This window comes from Lynx canadensis, chromosome A2 (genome assembly GCF_007474595.2).
Source record: "Lynx canadensis isolate LIC74 chromosome A2, mLynCan4.pri.v2, whole genome shotgun sequence".
NCBI lineage: Eukaryota > Metazoa > Chordata > Mammalia > Carnivora > Felidae > Lynx > Lynx canadensis.
Genome location: NC_044304.2, coordinates 57,349,403 through 57,371,992, shown reverse-complemented (window position 1 = coordinate 57,371,992; position 22,590 = coordinate 57,349,403). Strand labels below are relative to the sequence as shown.

The following is a 22,590-nucleotide window of genomic DNA, read 5'->3' as shown; positions in this document are numbered from 1 at the left end:
CGAACTGTGAGATCATGACCTGAGCCGAAATTAAGAGTCAGATGTTTAATTGACTGATACACCCAGGCTCCCCGAAAAGGCCTAGAAATTGACCAAACTAAGCGCAATGAACATTCCTAGTTCTCAGGTTGTGGTCTTAAAACACCCTTTTCCACAAGAAGAAACCAGAGCTTTAAAGAGAAAGAGCTGATTCCAGGTCTGGGACAGAAAATAAACAAGTTGAGGAGAGCCTGACTGGCTCAGTCAGAAGAGCATGCAACTCTTAATCTCAAAGTTGTGAGTTTGAGCCCCACTCTGGGTATAGAGATTACTTAAATAAATAAAACTTAAAAAAAAAAAAAAAAACAAGAAATGAAAATATACAAGTTGAACCAAGAATGTCTTTTCATAAGACAGCAAGGAAGGTTAACAGCTATCAATTTGCAAGAAATACAGAAGATACAGGAATACACTGAATAATATAGGAATAATACAGGAACAGCATTTTGAGTAAGCAGTCAGCAAAATCCAGACTGGAGACTACACTACAAGTGGCTCAAATTCTTCAACAGATAAACTGTATTCAACACACACACACACACACACACACACACACACACACACACACACACACAGGAGGGACTGTGGATTATTAGAGACTGATAAGACATCGAATTTTTTGAAAGGGCAAGACTAAAGTAGATTATCTAGAGAAGTACACTTGGGTGATAAAGCTATGAAGAAAGTCAAGAAAGTGGTTACCAAGAGTCAGGATGGTAACTACGGTTGTGGGGAAGGAAGAGGTACAGGGAGAGCCTTTTGGCTGGCTGGCAAAGTTCAACTTCTTGACCTGAGTGGTGTTTACAAGGTGTTCTAGTCATTTACTGAGCTATACATCTGTTTTGTATGGTTTTCTACATTCAATTTTGTGTTTAAAAGGTTTTAAAAAGAAAGACTTGAAGAAAATATGGCCAAATCATTATAATGATTAGTTCTGGGTGCTCGCATAAAAGTGCTTATTATTCTGAGTTTTCCTTAATTTTTTAAATGCCTCAAATTAAAAAAAAAATTACACACCTCTGTCTTATGATGGAACCGGGGGTTAGAAGAGGATTTTGACTAGGCTGTGTGAACTATTATATGCAGGCATTACTTTTACAACAGTAATTTATCTCCACCCATGAAAAGTTGTTCCTGCTATCCCAGCCTTCCAAAAAATGATAATTCTCTCTTCCCATCAAAAACGACTGGTAATTCTCAAAACAAACGAACACCAGTAGAAATAAAAATGCAGGAAATGAAAGATAATGATAGTCTCTCCCCTAAGCACTAAGTACTAAAGACTGACCCAAATTATAGAGGTACTCATAGCTTGGGAGGTTGTAGCCAACAATGTAATGAGTCTTCCACCCGCCAAACAGAGGGAAGCGAGGCCGGATTTCCATCTCTACAGAGTCGTCCAAAATAAGGAGGTGGCTGGTGGAAACGTTGCCAATCTCATCCCGGTAGTAAACATCCTGGGCAGCAGCAGGGAGGATAGTCTGCAAGAGAAGGGACATGCCTGAAAGGCTCCAGAAACTTACTCACAGGAGATGATCCTAATGACAGAAAAGATTTTCTACACCAAGAGCCTCCTTGTAGCAATATTTAATTAAAACAGTCCCCAAACTGGAAACAACCTAAAAAGAAGTCTAACTACCATCCCCACACCCAAGGCTTCAAAATTTCTAGATATTGTAACTATTTCTCAATCATGGTAAATAGCCAAATTCTCCTGAACAATAAATAATGAAGAGAATTGTAAATACCTTTACGAATACTAAACGATTAATACAAAGATAAAAATAATCTTTAAACTACTCTGCAGGGAGAGAAACATAAAAATGGAAGAAATTACATCAAATCGCTAGGTGGCAGGGTTATGGAGGGTTTCTCCACCTCTTTACTGTGGCTTCCAAATCTGTAAGTATCTTTTCGTAATCAGGAAGAAATAATGCTAACACTTCCATTCACATAATGAGCCCTTCTATAAAACAGAAGAACAGCTGACCCTTGAACAACATGAGTAGTTCATAAACTGCATGAGTCCACTTATATGTGGATTTTTTTTCAGTAAATACAGTACTTAAATGCCATGTTCTCTTCCTTATGATTTTCTTAATATTTTTTTCTCTAGCTTACTTTGTCATAAGAATGTAGTATATAATTAATACATACAACATACCAAACGTCATAATGGACTGTTTATGTTATCAGGAAGGCTTCCAAAAAACAGGAGGCTATAAGTAGTTAAATTTTCAGAGAGTCAAAAGTCATACACAGACTTTCAACTGTGTGGGGGGCTAGCACCCCTAACGTCTGTGTTTCTCAAGGGGGTTTTCTTTTCTTTCTTTTTTTTTTTTTTTAACGTTTATTTATTTTTTGAGACAGAGAGAGACAGAGCATGAACGGGAGAGGGTCAGAGAGAGGGAGACACAGAATCTGAAACAGGCTCCAGGCTCTGAGCTGTCAGCACAGAGTCCGACGTGGGGCTCAAACTCACGGATGTGAGATCATGACCTGAGCCGAAATCGGACACTCAACTGACTGAGCCACCCAGGCGCCCCTCAAGGGGGTTTTCAACTGTGCACGTTTTCAGCTTTCCACTGTACACGCTCTTATTTACAAGACAAAAAATATATACAACTTCATATGCAATATAATCACGTATCTTTTTAAAAGAGCATTATAAAAGAAAAAAGAAATATTAAAATAGGAGCAATAGTAATGTCTGGGTGGTGATTTGGTCTTCCTTTTTCTATTATTCAAGTTTTCTTTTAAAAACATGGCCTACTTTAGGGCACCTGGCTGGCTCAGTCATTGGAGTATGCGACTCTTGATTGCAGGGTTATGAGTGTAAGACCCATGGTGGGTGTAGATATTATTTAAAAATAAAATCAAAAAAACCCCCAAAAACAACAAAAAATAAATAAACAAAATCATTAAAAAAACAAACAAACACGTGGCCTACATATACAAATGGGGGCACTTTTTTTTAAAGATTCTTTCTGCTGGTTCTAACACTGTGAGCTCAACTACCTGAACACCAAACAATCCCAAACAACGGTCAATATTCAGATACTTTAAAAAAGCAAAAGAAAGGGCAGATATGATAAAATGATACTTTCTCCCACTGTCTGGTTGAAGACTCCATACCTTAAATGAGCGGATGGAGGCTATTCCACTATCTGGCTGTCTCTGGTAATCATAGCGTGAAAAGGGCCCCTTCAGCACAGCCCCTGTATGCTTCAAGTCCACATTTTCTTCCACAGCAATGTTACCCCAGTGAGAGACCTCGATGACTCGGGTCATGCTGGTGATGGTCAGGAAAGGGCTGTTGTTCTCATAATGTACTTTAAAAGTATCCTATAAAGGAAGGAAACAAGTGACAAATGAATCAATACTAGTTTCAAATAAAGTGGAGACAATCCATGTATCAGCAACAGAATGGTTAAATTATGGTATATCTACTGTGGGCCACATTCTAAAATGATGCTTACTAGGACTTTTTACTGGCATAGGGAAATAAACATTCAGGATATATTATTAAATAGAAAAATAGGATACACAAAATTGCTTTAGGTTCCAACATAAGTATCATTTGTGGTCTTTTTTATTTTGTTTTGTTTTTAATATAAATTTATTGTCAAATTGGTTTCCATACAACACCCAGTGCTCATCCCAACAGGTGCCCTCAATACCCATCACCCACCCTCCCCATCATTTGTATTTTAAAAACAAAAACTTCTATGCTCCACTCATCTTATAGCCACCATATGAGTAAAAGGAAAAAAAAAAAAAAAAAAAAAAACTGGAATGAAATACATGAGAATCCCAAGTAACAGTTATAGATTATTTCTTTCTCCTTGTACGTTCTATTTGCAAAATTTCTACAATGAGCTTTTTAAATTGCCTTTTAAATAATTTTTCCGGTTTTAACATAAAATGAAACCTTAAACTATAATAAAGAAAAAGCGTGACTAGGTAATATTCATGATCTAATAAAGACATGATCTCTACCCAATGAGCTAGCAAATAACCTCAAAACTGAGGATGATTCATAACATTACTGAATTTTTCTAGCACATAAGAAGACTTATACAGAAAAGTTCATGGAAGACTTTTTCAGCTAACATGTATGGAGCTAACATGTTATCTGGTAGTCACTTTTATGAGCTCTAAACAAATGTATGATCATTTAATGCTCAAAACAACACAGTGAGGTACTACCCATCTCATTTTACAAATTAAAAAAACCGAGGCCAAGCAGTTTTAACATATTCAAGGTCATAAATGAATCTAAGTGGCAATACTAAGTCTTCGGGTCTTCAACTCTGTAGTTCTGGCTCCGCACTCCTCCACAGTAAATACTGCCTCCCAATGACATCTCAGAGAATTAAAGGAAATACTTTTGGCAATTCCTCCTCCACTTTGCCAATTTCACCACTGAAATTAGTATTCATTCCTCCCAATCACTAAGTTAATATAAATGCCCCTCTATGAATACATACCTGGAACCTTAAAAAATGGTATCTAAAAGGACAGAAGGATCAGAAAAATACCCTTCTTCCCCAAAAGACCACGAAAAGGACACTGTATTCATTCTCATATATCCTACTACTTTATTCACTCATTCTAGGACTGGATTTTTAAAAGTTCAATTTCATCCATATCGTATTATTTAATGCCAATAGTGACAAGGGTGCAAGGAAACCAGCAGTTTCTGACCGCTGATGCCATGATAAATTGGCTTAACCTTTTGAAAAACCACTTGGCAATATACATCAAAAGATTTTTAGGGGCACCTGGGTGGCTCAGTCGGTTAAGCATCTGACTTCAGCTCAGATCATGATCCGGCGGTTTGTGAGTTTGTGCCCCACATCAGGCTCTCTGCTGTCAGCATAGAGCCAGCTTCAGATCCTCTGTGTCAGCCTCCCCCCCCACCCCGCTCCTCCCCCACTTGTGCGTGCGGATGCCCTTTTTCAAAAATAAACATTCAAAAAAAAATTTTTAAATGTTCATATGCCTTAATTTGAAAACTTTTACTTCAGAAAATCTATCCTATGGCTGACAAACACATGAAAAGATGCTCATCACCCAACATGAGGGAAATACAAATAACTACTATCAGGTATCACCTCACAACTCTTGAGAAAGGCTAAACTCAACAACACAAGAAACAGGTGTTGGTGAGGATGCGAGAAAAGGGAACCCTTGTGCGTGCACTGTTGGTGGGAACACAAACTGGTGCATCCACTCTGGAAAACAGTGTGGAGGTTCCTCATAAAGTTAAAAACAGAACTACATTATGATCCAGCACTACTGAAACTACGGGGTTCTCACCCCAAAAATACAAAGACACCAATTCAAAGGGATACATGCACCTCTATGTTTATAGCAGCATTATTTACAATAGCCAAGATATGGAATCAGCCCAAGTGTCTGTCAACCAATGAATGGATGAGATGTGGTATACACATACACAACATAATATAGTGCTTAGCAAAATAAGTCAGCGAGAGCAAGACAAACACAAAACAATCTCTCTCTCTCCTTTTGAGAAGAAGGGCACTGCCAGCACAGAGACCCATGCGGGGCTTGAACACACAAACCATGAGATCATGACCCAAGCCGAAGTTGGATGCCTAACCGACTGAGCCACCCAGGAGCCCCAAGAAACATGTTCTTAACTATAAAGAACTGGTGGCTATCAGAGTGGAGGAGGGTGGGGGGATGGGTTAAATAGGTGAAGGTGATTAAGGATTACACTGGATGCAATGAGCACTAGGTGTTGCATGGTTGAATCACTGCATCGTACTCCTGAAACTAATACTACACCGTATGTTACCTAACTGGAATTAAAGTAAAAACTTTAAAAGAGGGGCGCCTAGGTGGCTCAGTCAGTTTAGTGTCCCACTTCAGCTCAGATCACAATCTCACGGTTCGTCAGTTCGAGCCCCGCATCGGGCTCTCTAGCAGCGTGGAGACTGCTTCAGATTCTCTCCCTTCTCTCTCTGCCTGTCCCCTGCTCTCTCTCAAAAATAAATAAACATTTAAAAGAAAATCTACCCTGACAATATATAAAAAGTCACATGCAAAGATATTAACGTTATAGTATTAAACTTTTTTTTTTTTAATTCAAGTTAGTTAACATACAGTGTAGTAGTGATTTCAGGAGTAGAACCCAGTGATTCATCACTTACATATAACACCCAGTGCTCGTCCCAACAAGTGCCTTCCTTAATGCCCATCACCCATTTAGCCTTTCCCTCCTCCCCTCCAGAAACCCTTAATTTGTTCTCTGTGTTTAAGACCTCTTCTTACGGTTTGCCTCCCTCTCTATTTTTATCTTATTTTTCCTTCTCTTCCCCTATGTTCATCTGTTGTGCTGCTTACATTCCACATATGAGTGAAATCATATGAGACTGATCTTTTTCTGACTGGCGTATTTCATTTAGCATAATACACTCTAGTTTCATCCACGCTGTTGCAAATGGCAAGACTGCATTCTTTTTGATTGCCAAGTAATATTCCATTGAGTATATATACCACATCTTCTTTATTTGGGCTCTTTCATAATTTGGCTATTGAGTTCTATTTTTTTTTAATAATTTATTTTTTTAAATTTACATCCAAGTTAGTTAGCATAAGGTGCAACAATGATTTCAGGAGTAGATTCCTTAATGCCCCTTAACCATTTAGCCCATCCCCCCCTCCCACAACCCCTCCAGTAACCCTGTTTGTTCTCCATATTTATGAGTCTCTTGTTTTGTCCCCCTCCCTGTTTTTATATTATTTTTTCTTCCCTTCCCTTATGTTCATCTGTTTTGTTTCTTAAAGTCCTCATACGAGTGAAGTCATATGACATTTGTCTTTCTCTGACTAATTTCACTTAGCATAATACCCCCTAGTTCCATCCATGTAGTTGCAAATGGCAAGATTTCATTCTTTTTGATTGCCGAGTAATACTCCATTGTATCTATATACCACATCTTTATCCATCCATCGATGGACATCTGGGCTCTTTCCATACTTTGGCTATTTTTGACAGTGCTGCTACAAACATTGGGGTGCATGTGCCCCTTCGAAACAACACACCCGTATCCCATGGATAAATGCCTAGTAGTGCAACTGCTGGGTCGTAGGGTAGCTCTATTTTTAGTTTTTTGAGGAACCTCCATACTGTTTTCCAGAGTGGCGGCCCCAGTTTGCATTCCCACCAGCAGTGCAAAAGGGATCCTCTTTCTCCGCATCCTTGCCAACATCTGTTGTTGCCTGAGTTGTTCATGTTAGCCATTCTGACAGGAGTGAGGTGGTCTCTCATTGTGGTTTTGATTTGTATTTCCCTGATGATGAGAGATGTTGAGCATTTTTTCATGTGTCGGTTGACCATCTGGATGTCTTCTTTGGAGAAGTGTCTATTCCTGTCTTTTGCCCATTTCTTCACTGGATTGTTTGACTTTTGGGTGTTGAGTTGAAGTTCTTTACAGATTTTGGATTCTAACCCTTTATCAGATAAGTCATTTGCAAATATCTTCTCCCATTCCGTTGGTTGCCTTTTAGTTTTGCTGATTGTTTCCTTCGCTGTGCAGAAGCTTTTTATTTTGATGAGGTCCCAATAGTTCATTTTCACTTTGGTTTCCCTTGCCTCCAGAGACATGTTGAGTAAGAAGTTGCTGTGGCCAAGGTCAAAGAGGTTTTTACCTGCTTTCTCCTTGAGGATTTTGATGGCTTCCTGTCTGACGTTTAGGTCTTTCATCCATTTTGAGTTTAGTTTTGTGTATGGTTTAAGAAAGTGGTCCAGGTTCATTCTTCTGCATGTCACTGTCCAGTTTTCCCAGCACCACTTGAAGAGACTGTCTTTATTTCATTGGATATTCTTTCCTGCTTTGTCAAAGATTAGTTGGCCATACGTTTGGGGTCCATTTCTGGGTTCTCTATTCTGTTCCACTGATCCGAATGTCTGTTTTTGTGCCATAGTATTAAACTTTTTAAAACCTAACTGTCCACCATATAGGAAACTTGGCAAATATACTATAAGATACACTAAATCATAGGATCTTAAGTGGCTATTAAAAACGGTTTACAAAGGTAATGTAAAATGTTTACAGAATATCCTAGGAGGCAAAAGTATCACGCAATACTTTATACACAATATGATTCCCACATTAAAAAGTCCCTATGCTTAGAAAGGACTCAGTTACGACAATGTCAAAAGTGGATGTCAACTGGCATCACATTTTCCTCTATATTTGCCAAGTAAGTATCTCATGAACATTTTATTATTTTAAAATGAAGTAAGAGGGGTGCTTGGGTGGCTCAGTTGGTAAAGTGTCCGACTTCGGCGCAGGTCATGATCTCTAAGTTTGTGAGTTCAAGCCCCACATCAGGCTCTGTGCTGACAGTTCAAGAGCCTGGAGCCTGCTTCAGATTCTGTGTCTCCCCCCCCCCCACCGCCTCTCTCTCTCTCTCTCTCTCTCTCTCTCTCTGCCCCTACTCCACCTGTGCACACACATACATGCGTTCTCTCTCAGAAGTATTAAATGAATAAACTTTTCAAAAAATATAAAAATTGTTAAGTAAATAAATAAAATAAAATGAAGTCAAAAATCCAAAATATTCAAAATTTAAAAGCCTATGTAGGAGAATAAACAAACCTCTGTCCTTAACATGAAATGAATGGTCACTCAGTTTTAAGAAAAAGAAATAAATATGCAGTTAGAGGAAACACAACCCAGAAAGTGGCCAGTCCCTCAGCTCCAGAAGTACGAGCCCCCAGGACTCTCTATCCACATGGTAACTACACCAGGAATCACAGAGCGTCACTCTCACTTACCCCCAAAACCCATGGGGCCACAGTAAACACAGGGTGCTAATTTTAGAGAAATGGGGGAACATAAATACATTTACTACAGTCTACATATATTCATAGAAAGAAAAATTAGAGGGGTGTCTGGGTAGCCCAGTCGGTTAGGTATCCGACTTGATTTCTGCTCAGGTCATGATCTCACCATTGTGAGATTAAACCCCACATCAGGCTCTGCACTGAGCATGGAGCCTACCTGGTATTCTCGCTCTCCCTCTCTCTCTCCCTCCCCTGCTCACACTCTCTCTCTCAAAAATAAATTTATAAACTTAAAAAAAAAAATTTAGAAAAATAAACCCAAAACTAGTATACGTGGTCACCAAGGACAGAAGGTAAAAGTGGAAGCTAAAGTTCTCCCAATATACCATCATTTTATAAAATTAAATTAAAAAAAAATCTTAACAGTTGAAAATGACCCAAAATGAATAGCCCTATGTCAAACTGACATCTGAGAAAGAATTATTTCAAGTGACATTAGAACTATTTTGACTATACATCCTCATTAACATATGTTCTAAACACAGAGATGAAAAGAAGTCTTAAATATCCATGTTTTTTTTTTTTTAATGTTTCTTTTTGAGAGAGCAAGTGAAGGGGAGGGGAGCAGAAGATCCGAAGCAGGCTCTGTGCTGACAGCAGACAGCCCGATGTGGGGCTTGAACCCATGAACCATGAGATCTTTACCTGAGCCAGTCAGGATACTTAACCAACTGAGCCACCCAGACACTCCTCCATGTATTTTATTTTATTCATTTTTTTTTTCCTCCATGTATTTTAGAGATGATAAACAAGTACATGGGTTGGAATGACAGGATTCCTCCTAAGATTTGGTTTAAAATATTACAGCAGAGGAAGAAAAGCAGTAATATTGTGAAAACCACTGAATCTAAGTGATCGGTGTATGGGAGCTTATACTATTTTCTATACTCCTGGATATGTTTGAACTTTCCTGTAACAACAAAGTCTTTTTTAAGCCTTGACTGCTCCCTCTGTATTTAAGGCCCAACGCCTAGGCTCAGTAAGGCAGACTGCTTTATGACCCCAGCAGCCACCCCAGCCAGCACAGCGCCCGGTCTCCCATCTCCAGACCTCTACCCACAATGCCTTGTCCTTCTCCCCCAACCCCCACTTCAGCTCTCCAAATGCTACCTCCTTATTTTGTATTATTATTTTTTCATGTGAGTATATTTGCTAAAACTGTGCTACACACAACTGCCCACCGTCCCCGGAAGCTACTTTATTTGTTACTCTAGTCTTGGAGGAGTCATTTAGCTTCACCGAGTCTGTTTCCTCCTCTATAGCTAGAGGATAAAAACAAATATTTTAACTATGTTTTTTAACTATGATTCAATGAAATGAATGATCATACTGAATACACTAACTACAGAGCCCCGGAAAAAAGACAGTCAGCAAGTTGTTCTCCCTTCCCAAATCCCTTTCTCCTCCACTGCCTGCATGCATTTAGGAAGTTAATGCTTCTGGGCTCACATTTAATTTCATGTGATGGGAGTTCTGTTAGTATAAGACTCTGGGCCTTTTTGTCCAGAGGACCCATACACCCTAAGTAATTGTATTATTTGAGAGGAACGGACAAGGCATGCTCTGTCCAGCTCCTCTTCTCTGTCTGGCATACTTGCCCACAGGCAGTTTTTGAGATCTCACTTCATCTGTTGGCAAGACTTCCAAGGGGAGGGGCGCCTGGGTGGCGCAGTCGGTTAAGCGTCCGACTTCGGCCAGGTCACGATCTCGCGGTCCGTGAGTTCGAGCCCCGCGTCAGGCTCTGGGCTGATGGCTCAGAGCCTGGAGCCTGTTTCCGATTCTGTGTCTCCCTCTCTCTCTGCCCCTCCCCCGTTCATGCTCTGTCTCTCTCTGTCCCAAAAATAAATAAACGTTGAAAAAAAAAAAAAAAAAGACTTCCAAGGGGAGAGGCCTGCCTTGGCCCATCTTATTTGTACAGACACTACTGTCTACATTTGGGGTTCGGTATTAGGAAACCTCCTGCAGTACCTGCAGATAAACTCTGTCTCCTTCAACCTCAGCAATCTCTAGTAATCACTGTCACTGGCTAATATTAGCCTTTGTCAGGTCCTAAATTCTTATGCAGTAACTCGGCTCAGCTCATGTGTCACTGCCCGAAAAACTCCAAGTTGCAAAATTTATAAGGTTCATTTGCCATGTTCTTCCTTATTAGAGCCTTTTTAAAAAATCCTCCTAAACCTCCGAACCTCTATCTGTACTCCCAAAATGAGAAAGGTGACCCCCATGGAGTCATTTCACAGCAGGTGAAACTAGTAGTTTCACAGCCGGTCAACTAGTAGTCCCTCCAGAAGAGACTCTCTGAAGGAAAGAGAGACAGAATGGACTCCACACAAGCCTACCTGACTATAAGCAGGGATGTCTCTGAAAGGTCCATAATCCAGGACGTCCTCAGAGCGCGTGGGATTCCCCAACTTGGTGTAGCTCTCCACATTTCGGGAGGCAAGCTTCACACGCATCGTCTGTGTCTTAGTCGGATAGGGAGAGTAGAAATAATGGTTCCCCTCGAACACTACAAACTGTTTCTCTGCCTGGGTGATCTGGGTCGGATACGGCTGAAGCACATGGGTATAGACTGTCTCCACGATGACTGAAACCTTGGCCCCAGGATCAAGAGCAACCGGGAGCTTGACTGTGAAGAATCTCCCACTGGAGGAAGAACAAGGCAAGAGAATTAAGAGATGAAGGGTTTTTGAAAACAGGGCTAGCAACTCAAGGTCACAGCAACATTTTGTACCAAAGATCTTCAAGAGATCACCTTTAACCTACTAATTTAAGCCTTTTAAGACAAATGTATGGGTATTATTTCAAAGTTGTTTATAATAATAATGGAGTACAAAACATAAAAGTCCAACAACAGGATAATAGCTAAAAGCATTACAGCAGAGGAATTCCTAAAAAAGAATTTAGGCAGCCACTAAAAAAGATGTTTGGATCTGTAGAGATATTAAGCATTTCCACATCCGATGCAAATAACAGAAATCAGTTTACAAACAGCACGGTATGATTCCTTCCTAAAGTATAAACATATAAATATATGTGAAGAGAAACATTACAATGAATGTTTCCTAAATGTTAATGGTAATCGTCTCGTGGAGGTTAAGCTTCATTTTGTTATTTTTTTCTAATCTGTTTTATGAGCTTGTTATCACTCTAATAACTAAAATAAAAATTAAGCTACTAGCATTTTAAACAAAAAGAGATGCCCTGGAAACTACTAAAATCCAGAAGATATTAACTCAAAAATGAACCTGAGTTTTCTAAGCCAGGAGATAATTTTTGGTAGACTCAGAAACCATCAGTGGAAAATTAAAGGCATTTAACATGCTTCCATGCAATTTGTCCTCCAAGGTCAGAACGTGGATCACTTTTGCTGACACGCCTTGAAGAACTGACATGTCTTCATCAGTTACACCATCACACATCCTATCCCTACTCTGAAGTACCCACTCAAAATATAATAAGCCCTACACCTTTTCCCAGGGTAGTCTTAACCAATTCTTGGCTTCAAGTTGCTTCTCGTCCCACACTCTGCCCTGAGCACTAAACTCCTATTTTCAAATGTTCACTAGACAGCTCTACTGACCACTGAACACACCTGTATCATTCATGATCCTGATTCCTTACTCTGTTAATATTACCACCATCTAACCATTTCTAAACCAAACCCTCTGGCATGTTCTGATGCCTCACTCTACTCCATCCTCAATATCTGGTTAATTCTGCCTTAGAATGTCGCTCAAATTCATCCCTTCCTGGCTTTCCACTGCTGCCCACCTCAGTTCAAGCAACTCTCCCTTGCCTAGATCATTGCATCTCTCCCTAATTAACCCCCAAACTCTTTCTCCCTCCAGCCCATCGACACAATGTGACACAACCCCACCTTTTCACATGACATGTCCCAGTGAAACTGAATCTCACTTTAACAACCTTTCAGTGCTCCAGGGTCATCATTAGAAACAACTCTTACTGCAACTCAGAAGCACCAGCTAATGAAGGTTTCTGGTTGGTAAAAGGCTGGGCAGACAGCACAGAGCTGACTATACTGGTGTATAAGGAGTAGATTTTTTCACAGATCAGAACAAAGATATTTCAGTGGTCGCATTAGGGCAGCAGGATAAATGACTTGTTTAATGTTGCCATTAAGCTTTATATAGACAGATCAATAAATTTAAAATGATCCCATTGATATACCATTACATAAAATTTTGTATGAATGAGCAAATGCTTAAGAAAAAAATTGTTATTGGGGCACCTGGGTGGCTCAGCCAGTTAAGTGTCCGACTTCAGCTCAGGTCATTATCTCACGGTCCATGACTTCAAGCCCCGTGTTGGGCTCTGTGCTGACAGCTCAGAGTCTGGAGCCTGCTTCAGATTCTATTATCTCCCTCTATCTGCCCCTCCCCTGCTCCTACTCTGTCTCTGTCTCAAAAATAAACATTAAAAAAAGAAAGAAAACAATAAGTCATATTCTCATTTTTTAAAAAATTCAAAACTAATGAGAAAAGATTTTAAAACTCTGCCAAGCAAAAAAAAAAAAAAAAAAAAAACCACACACACACAAACAAAAAAAGCAGAAACAAACAAACAAAACCTCTGCCAAGCAGGGAGACCAAACTTAACACTTTCTAAATTGCATGGGGACCAATAGCTGTAAGGCTCAATGGTTTGCTAGTTAAGAATCAAATTATTTTTCTTCTTTTTATGATAAACTGCAGCATAAGCTAAAGCTATTTGCCTGAGCAAACAGGATTTCTTAGCACTACTGGCATTTGTGAGTGGAGAATTCTCTGCTGGGAGGAGGGACTCATCCTGGGTATTATAGATGTTTAGCAGCATCCCTGGCTCTACCCACTAGATGCCAGTAGCACCCCTCAGCTGTAACTAAAAATGTCTCCAAAGATTGCCAAATGTCCTGGGCAGGGTGGGAGCAGGACATGACCATTCCCTCCCCCAGTTAAGAATCACTAATCTAGGGGCACCTGGGTGGCTCAGCCAGTTAAACGTCTGACTTCGGCTCAAGTCATGATCTCACAGCTCATGAGTTCAAGCCCCACGTCAGGCTCTGTGCTAACAGCTCAGAGCCTGGAGCCTGCCTCTGATCTGTGTCTCCCTCTCTCCCTGTCCTTCCCCCGCTCGCTCACTCGCTCTCTCTCACTCTCAAAAACAAAATAATAAGCATTAAAAAAAAAAAAAAGAATCACTAACCTAAAAAATTTCTTTTGGGGCTCCTGGGTGGCTCAATTAGTTAAGCATCTGACTTTGGCTCAGGTCATGATCTCATGGTTCGTGAGTTCAAGCCCCATGTTGGGCTCTGTGCTAACAGCTCAGAGCCTGGAGCCTGCTTCGGATTTGGTGTCTCCCTCTCTCTCTCTCTCTGCCCCTCCCCGGCTTGCACTGTATCGCTCCCTCTCAAAAATAAACAAACATTAAAAAAATTAAAATATGGGAAGGCAAGCTGGTGCAGCCACTCTGGATAACAGTATATGGGGGTTTCCTCAAAAAATTAAAGATAGAACTACGCTACAACCCACTAATTGCACTACTAGGTATTTATCCAAGGGATACAGGGATGCTATTTCGAAGGGGCATATGCACCTCCATGTTTATAGTAGCACTATCGACAACAGCCAAAGTATGGAAAGAGCCCAAATGTCCATCGACAGATGAATGGATAAAGAAGATGTGGTATACATATACGACGGAATATTACTCGGCAATCAAAAAGAATGAAATCTTGCCATTTGCAACTATGTGGATGGAACTGGAGGGTATTATGGTAAGCAAAATTAGTCAGAGAAAGACAAAAATCATATGACTTCATTCATATGAGGACTTTAAGAGACAAAACAGATGAACATGAAGGGAAACAAAAATAATATAAAAACAGGGAGGGGAACAAAACATAAGAGACGCTTAAATACGGAGAACAGAGGGTTACTGGAGGGGTTGTAGGAGGGGGGGTGGGCTAAATGGGTAAGGGGAACTAAGGAATCTACTCCTGAAATCATTGTTGCACTATATGCTAACTAATTTGGATGTATATTTTTAAAAAATAAAATTTAAATAAGTAAGTAAAATAAAAATAAAAAATGTTTTCTTCCTACATCATTCATTCAACAAATATTTCAGTGCCCAGTTGACACCATGCAACATACTGATAACTGCTGAAGCTGTGTGATAAGATATACGAGGGTTCTGTATTCAATTCTTCCTGCTTTATATGTATTTTGGAAAATATCCTTAACAAAGTGTTTTACAGTAACTAAGAAGTGCCAGGCCCCTTGCTGGGTGCTGAGGTTAAAGCAGAGAACAAGGTAAGCCCAACCCCAGCCTTCACAGAGCTCAGTCTACCTCATGCAAAGAAACATCACTTTCAGTGCCCTGAAGGCTCAAGAAGAGGTAAAGGGGTAAGAGCTGTCTGCCCTTTGACAAGAGAACGGTAGCAACAACAAATGGGTGGCTATTTATTGAGGCCAATGGCCTGGAGTTCTCACATACCAGCTCTCTCCACCCATTGGCTGGTGATCCCTATCCCCACAGGGATTAGCAGACCCGATCTGGTATGGAAAGTAGCTACCTTCTTGTAAAACAAACTGCCACTTTTAGGGGCAATTTTAGCAGGAGAAGTCAGAAAAGACATAAATGGGCCCAGAACATGTCACAGCATCTTGCTCACTACCACACACTATATTAATTGAAACAGCCTCTAAAACACCGAACACTGTATTCATTTCCAAAGCAACTATCCTATCTTATGATTCCCACCGCGATCTGATAACCTGTAACAAAAAGAAGATATGTAGATATTCTGACTGTTTGGTAGCTTACCTTTTACCCTTAATTTTGGTTTCTCGTACTTCTAGATTGTTCTCCTCCTCATCTTCTCCCTTCACCTGTAACAGGACAGAAGAGGTTATTCTTTTTTTTTTTTTTTTATGTCTTTTGCCTCTAAGTTTGAGTCAACAATTAACTAACTGCCTCAGAATGTCCACAGTGAAGTATTCAAACTACCAGAACTTTTTAAAGACTGAATTCTGGTTTCTGTAATTTTTTTTTTCATCTGAAACATAAGAACATTGCCAAAGACTTACTTTTGCACTGAATAAGCTGTATAATGAGCTCTATAAGTACCTAACATTCTCTCCTGAATGATCAAATACACACATATAAATAAAAATTAGGCTTGTGGCGGGTACTCTCTCTCAAATAAACTTTAAAAAACAATTTATACTCACACTTTACATTTCCAAATATAAAGGCGACATTTTCTTCTTCATTTACATTCAAATACACATTTGCACAGAAAATAAATAGGATCATTTACTGTTGTGGTAGAAAAGTCTCCCATGGGGCCAAAACTGGTTACACTTGCATAAAAGAAGTTAACAGTGGCCTAAGCCCTTGGGGAGAAGGAGCCAACAGCCACTGCTTATCACACTCTCTTATTCTTATCCTTCACTGCACCAGATGTATAACCAGGAAGAAAATATTAACTCCAGCAGGCTGCAGGGTCTATCTCAGAGTAGACACCCTGAATCGTGAGACTGTAGAACAGACTATAAGGAAAACACTTATGCACACTGATCTCTCTGCCAACCCAACCTCTACTAAAAAAAAAAAAAAAAAAAAAAATTAAGGCTACTTTTTGGGCTGAAGAACTTTTTCCCAGTAGGGTACACAGAACTATAACAAAGAAGCAGCCATTTTTAACATTTTAAAAAAATTTTTTAATGTTTATTTTTGAGAGAAAAAGTGACAGAGTACAAGTCGGGGAGGGCAGCGGAAGAGGGAGACACAGAATCCAAAGCAGGCTCCAGGCTCTGAGCTGTCAGCACAGCGCCCGTGGGGCTTGAACTCACAAACCGTGAGATCATGACCTGAGCCAAAGTCAGATGCTTAACCAACTGAGTCACCCAGGAGCCCCTATTTTTAATATTTTTAAATGCCTAGGGCATCGGGCTGGCTCAGTCAGTTAAGCCTCTGACCCTTGATTTTGGCTCAGGTCATGATCTCATGGTTCATGTGATCATGGTTAGCGAGACTGGAGCCCAAGTCAGGCTCTGCGCAGCTTGGGATTCTCTCTCCCTCTCTTTCTGCCCCTACTGCGCACGCGCTCTCTCTCTCTCTCAAAATAAGTAAACATTTTATAAATAAATAAATAAAAAGGGGTGCCTGGCTGCCTCAGTGGGTAGAGCATGCAACTCCTGATCGCAGCATTGTAAGTCCCAGCCCCACTTCGGGTATAGGGATTAAAAATAAAATCCTTTAAAAAAAAATTAGATAAAAATAAATAAAATGCCTAAAAGTAATTATACAGCCATCCTCAATAAAGCTGTACAGGCTAATAAAAACAAACTTCATCACTTTGGAATTTTATCACAATGGTAACATTCTAGTACACTCGTGCTTATCACTATTCAATTATATGTTGATTTGTCTTAATAAAAGATATTAATTAATAAAAGATCAGAGAGACAAAAGATCTCAAATATAGGGTCATATGACAGGACAAATACTAAGATGGGTCCTGGTAGTAAGATGAGGAACCACTAGCTCCTCATCAGTAATCACCATTGTCCCTTCAAACCAGTTCCTAATATTCTACATGGAGGGCTGAAGATAACCTACTGAAAAAACTTCTGGCAATCTCACCAAAGCCTCCAAGTCAACCGTTGAAGAGTACACACCCTCTTTGCTAAGTGTAACATCCAGTTACACTTCCCATTGGGACAGGAGTATAAGGGAACACATACATCCATTTAACTTGTGCCTCTCATGAAACTAAGAAATTAACAAATGATTTTGAATAAATTTGGTAATGTGACTACCGCTCTTACATCCCAACACAACCCTACCAGAGACATCTGGACCAAATGAGGCAACGTGGTAAAGCGAAGAGCACACAACGTTTGAAACTAACCTAAGCCCAGGTTCACTCATTGCTCTAAAACCTGACACAGGGAGGTTTAAATAACTCCTAGACTGCACTCCTCACCTGCAGTAGGCCTACACACACCTCAAAGGGTCGTTGTGAGGGTTAAAGAGAATGTACTTAAATGACCTAACCAACACAAAGCAGACTGCCAGTAAGACATGTGGTACGGTCATCTAGCTTGCTCAAAAGCATTCTCCAGCATGATGGCAGACGGCTTCTGCTACCGTCTTGTGGCAACTTCAATAAATCAGGACTAGTTTTAATAAAAGAATGGGATTTAACATTCAAAACATTCAAAGGTGGCAGCACCAACTTAAATGAAGTTTTGATCCATCTTTACACACACCTTTGAGTAAAACCGTGCGTTCCATCATGGACAAGGCACAAAAGGGAACAGGAGTGGTTTCAGAAGTATGATCTCTATAAACCCAGCTTTATAGCTCCAGATTCGGTCAGAGAGAAAGGTGTACTTACAATATGACACTGTAATGACTATTCTCCTCGCAACAAATAATTGGGTAATCACTTAACGGATGTTGTTTAATGAAAATAGTAATAAAAAGCCAAACCTATGAATACGTAAGCCAACGTTTCCTTTCCTCGAGTTGTAAAAGTGTTCACTGAAACGCCATGAACAAGAACAATAGCAAACTTCCAAGCCCTATACTGGTAAGTGCAAGAATGAGAACCGGTAGGGGGAAGGGAGTGAATTGGGACTTTACCTTTCTGTACAGTTCAAAAGAGGTTTCATTACCTATGTGACTTTTTAAAATAACTTTAAGGAGAGGGACAACATTTAAAAAGCATTCTTTGCAACCTTAAGTACATTACAACAACGGTTTCAAATTACAAACGGGAAAACACGCAATGTTACATTTCTGATTGTACGGGATGATGGCTAGAACGAAGCACCTACAATGGGCCAGACACCGAATTAAGGGAATGATACCCATCTAGGCTAACGTCTTGGTCCTCCAGTTGGGCTCCCGCGTCAAGTCGTGGGACACGACAAGTTTGCTGCACTCCCGCGCCCCGCCAGGCCCTTCCAGAGGCGGCCCCTCCCCTGGCTTCCCCGGACTGGGGGGCTCGCACGGCCCGAGGCCAGCCGCGGGGTCCGCCCGGCGGCCCAGGAGGGGCCCGCGGTGAGGACTGGGGGACCGCGGTCGGGGCGGTTGCCCACGTGGGCGGCGGCCGCTCTCCAGCAGCCTTACGCTGACGTGTCCGAGGCGGCGGAACGAGCGCGCGCAGACACCCACGGCTCCGCGCTTCCTCCGAGGCCGAGAGGGGCGCGGCACCCGAGGCCCGCTCGCACTCACCTGTACCCCGAGGTGCGCCAGCCGGGCCTCGAGCTCGGGCTCCAGGGCCAGGAGGAAGGAGGCGGCGCGGGACGAGGAGCCGCCGCCCGGGTGCACCAGGACCACCTCGGCCGTCACCTTGGCCAGATGGCTGCTGAGGTCCACGGTGCGCTTCACGTCCTCGTTGACCAGCAGCGGTGCCTCCGGGGAGGCGCTGCCCGGCGCCGGGGCCCAGGCCCCGAGCAGCAGAAGCAGTAGCAGGCGGGCGGCGGGCGCCTCCATGACCGGGACGAGCTGAGCCGCAGGCCGCGCGGAGCGCCGCCGCCGCCCCGCCTCCGGCCACCGTGCAGCAGCTCATTGGGCCCGGGCTGGCGCCACAAGATGGCGGCGCCCACGGAGGAAGGACCCCATCTCCAGGGCAACGGGAGGCCTGCTGGGCGCCCGACTGCACACGCCTTCACCTTTGCCAATCTCCTCTCCTGGGATAACAATGGCTTTCTGCTCCAGAGAGCGACAGCAACCAAGACAGAAGCCACAGTGTCTTCTGCAAACGGAGAAACTAAACCCTAGGCGAAAGCTTAAGCAGAAACTGGCTAACTGCACGGTCCCAAAGTATCTCCCATAAAATATTTAGTAATTAGAAAAAGGGAAACAATAATAAGTTTATGGTGGAGAATCTTAGAAACCACCACCTTAACCAAGTGATCAAGATTAAGATCACCAATTATAAGACTTAGTGACAGCATGTACTCACTCCTTTGATACACCCAGAAGGACACCTCTCTTCTGTGGTATTGTCAAAGAATTGCTGAAAGTGTACGTTATAACCTCAACGCAACCATAAGAAACCTCAAACCAAAAATTCTTTGACTTTACCCTAGTGAGACCTATTTCAGACTTCTGTCCTCCGGAACTATAGAAATAATAAATTTGTATTGTTTTAAGCCACTAAGTTTGTGGTAATCTATTAGCAGCAGTAAGAAACTATTACAAAAGGCAATCTCTCTGAGGGCAGAAAGTTATCTAGATTGTTAATCCCAGGATCCCAGGGGGTCAATAAATATTGAATGAATACATACACTTTTCATTATAAATATTATTACCCCACGGGGCACCTGGGTGGCTCAGTTGGTTAAGTGTTCTACTCTTGATTTCTGCTCAGGTCATGATAAGTTTGAACCCCATGTTGGGCTCTGTGCTGATGGTGCAGAGCCTGCTTGGGATTCTCTCTCTCTCTCTCTCTCTCTCCCACTCTCTCTGCCCCTCCCCTGCTTGCTCTCTCACTCTCTCAAAATAAATAAATAAACTTAAACATTTTTTAGTAAGTACTATCCCTGTTTTGTTATTAAACTCAAGTATCAAAGCCAATGAATGCCAACTTGTTTGGAAACCAGGACTGTTTCTGAACTGGAGCTCTTTCCACTACCCCCACACCCTTGAATAAAATCCCAGATCTTCATTGACAAAAAGAAACATTAGGGATCCCAATCTAATTCTTATTTCACAGATTGAAATACAGTCCCAGAGAGGGTAGCTTATCCAAAGTCACACAGCTATCGAAGAGCAGACCTCAGACTAGGAAGCCAATCTCCTAACTCTCCATCAAAAATGCCAGAATGGATAGCATTAACCGTGTTAACACAGTCATTATTAAAATACAATACAGGGAAGTTGCTTTGGCCGAGTCTATTGCAAATCTAGGGCCATCCACCAGGTCCCAAATGAAAAAAAACAATTTGATTTTTTCCACCAAGTGACAGGGCAAAGATCCCTGAATTATCCTGGAGTTTCAGACGTTCCATTGTCCCTGGGTATCTTCTATCTTGGTCACAGTCTACTTCTCCCTCACTCACTATCATTTCTCTTGCCAACACCAGTTAAGTGAGCTTAGAGCACTTGGGGCACCTCCTGCCCCACTCTAGTCTTCAGAGGCTGTAGCCCAGCTAATGGCTCACTCATGTGGTTATTGGCAGGAGGTGTCAGAGACAGCGACCAAGACAGAAGCCAGAGTGTCTTCTGCAATGTGTTGATGCCAAATGAGCCAACCTTTTAGAATCTCTAAAATTAAGACAGAGGGTTTCCTTAGATCCCAAGTTAGGGCAGCTGCCCAGGAAACACACTCTTCGCAGGGAAGACGATGTTCCAGAGAATGAACAGCTTTCACACGGTTATATATTTTTTTACACCTTGTAAAAGATCAGAAGATTATAGATTCGCATACAGACAAAAATCACAAGTTTTAACATCAAGAAATGCAGGGAGTAGGAGCACTGAAAGCTATCTTGAGGACAAGATGGTTTTCCCTCAAGCTACTCATTTACAAAGTAGGTGCACAATGCCATGTATGTATGGCGGGCCATCAACTGGGCCTTGGTTTAAATTTTTTTCAACGTTTATTTATTTTTGGGACAGAGAGAGACAGAGCATGAACGGGGGAGGGGCAGAGAGAGAGGGAGACACAGAATCGGAAACAGGCTCCAGGCTCTGAGCCATCAGCCCAGAGCCCGACGCGGGGCTCGAACTCACGGACCGCGAGATCGTGACCTGGCTGAAGTCGGACGCTTAACCGACTGTGCCACCCAGGCGCCCCGGGCCTTGGTTTAAACAAAGTTTATGTCAGGCTGACACAGAAAGAAATCTAAAATGGCTTCCCTTTCAGTTTTCTCTCTTATCAAATGTAACCTCAGAAATGACATACCATCATTTCTGCCATATTCTATTGGTGATAGACCAAACCATAGTGCAGCGTAGGAAGGGATTATGCAAGGCCATGGTACCAGGAGGCAGACAGAGATAGTTGGGGACCATTTTGGAGGGAGGCAACCACAAAGGGTACCAAGTCAGTCTTCATCTTCTGTTCTTCTAGTCCTACTCCTAGGAGGCAACTGCTGCTCCCATTTCTTTGGTTTCCTTGCAAAGATAGTCACAAAGATAGTCACATGACCAGTACAGGTTGTGATCTCACGGTCCGTGGGTTCAAGCTCCGTACTGGGCTCTGGGCTGACAGCGCAGAGCTGGAGCCTGCTTCAGACTCTGTGTCTCCCTCTTTTTCTATCCCTTGCCCACTTGCACTCTGTCTCTCTCTCAAAAATAAATTTAAAAAAATTAAAATCATCTGAGAACAATTCATGAATTTTACACACACACACACACACACACACACACACACAATTAATTCCTCTTACCTCTGTGTCCCCTACTAGGTAGTCTATATACCTGTCTTTCTTTACAGGCAAGGGGAACACCAAACTGTAATTCATCCTTTCCCATGATGTGCATGTGGTGTTGCAGATGCTTACTAAAAAGGTACAGAGAAGTGTTTCCATTCAGTCAAGTGAGTTTAAGAAATAACACTCCGCACATTAGCAAGATCAGGGAACCCTCCTTACTATTCCCTTATTTTGGAAAGACAGAACTACCCAGATATTACAGAAAAC

At 41.7% G+C, this 22,590-nt stretch overlaps 1 protein-coding gene across 1 annotated transcript in view; it reads right to left on the bottom strand.

The window, feature by feature from the left end:
* The window catches only part of RPN1 (ribophorin I), a 30,403-nt gene extending 10,931 nt beyond the window's left edge, over positions 1 to 19,472 (bottom strand). Inside the window, exons 1-5 of the mRNA XM_030307533.1 lie at positions 19,175 to 19,472; positions 15,752 to 15,816; positions 11,263 to 11,569; positions 3,175 to 3,384; positions 1,328 to 1,520 (exon numbers count right to left, since the gene is read on the bottom strand). Coding sequence (XP_030163393.1) covers positions 1,328 to 1,520; positions 3,175 to 3,384; positions 11,263 to 11,569; positions 15,752 to 15,816; positions 19,175 to 19,435 — 1,036 coding nt within the window. The 5' untranslated portion in view covers positions 19,436 to 19,472. The remainder of the gene's footprint in view (positions 1 to 1,327; positions 1,521 to 3,174; positions 3,385 to 11,262; positions 11,570 to 15,751; positions 15,817 to 19,174) is intronic.
* Between the last annotated feature and the right edge of the window lie 3,118 nt (positions 19,473 to 22,590).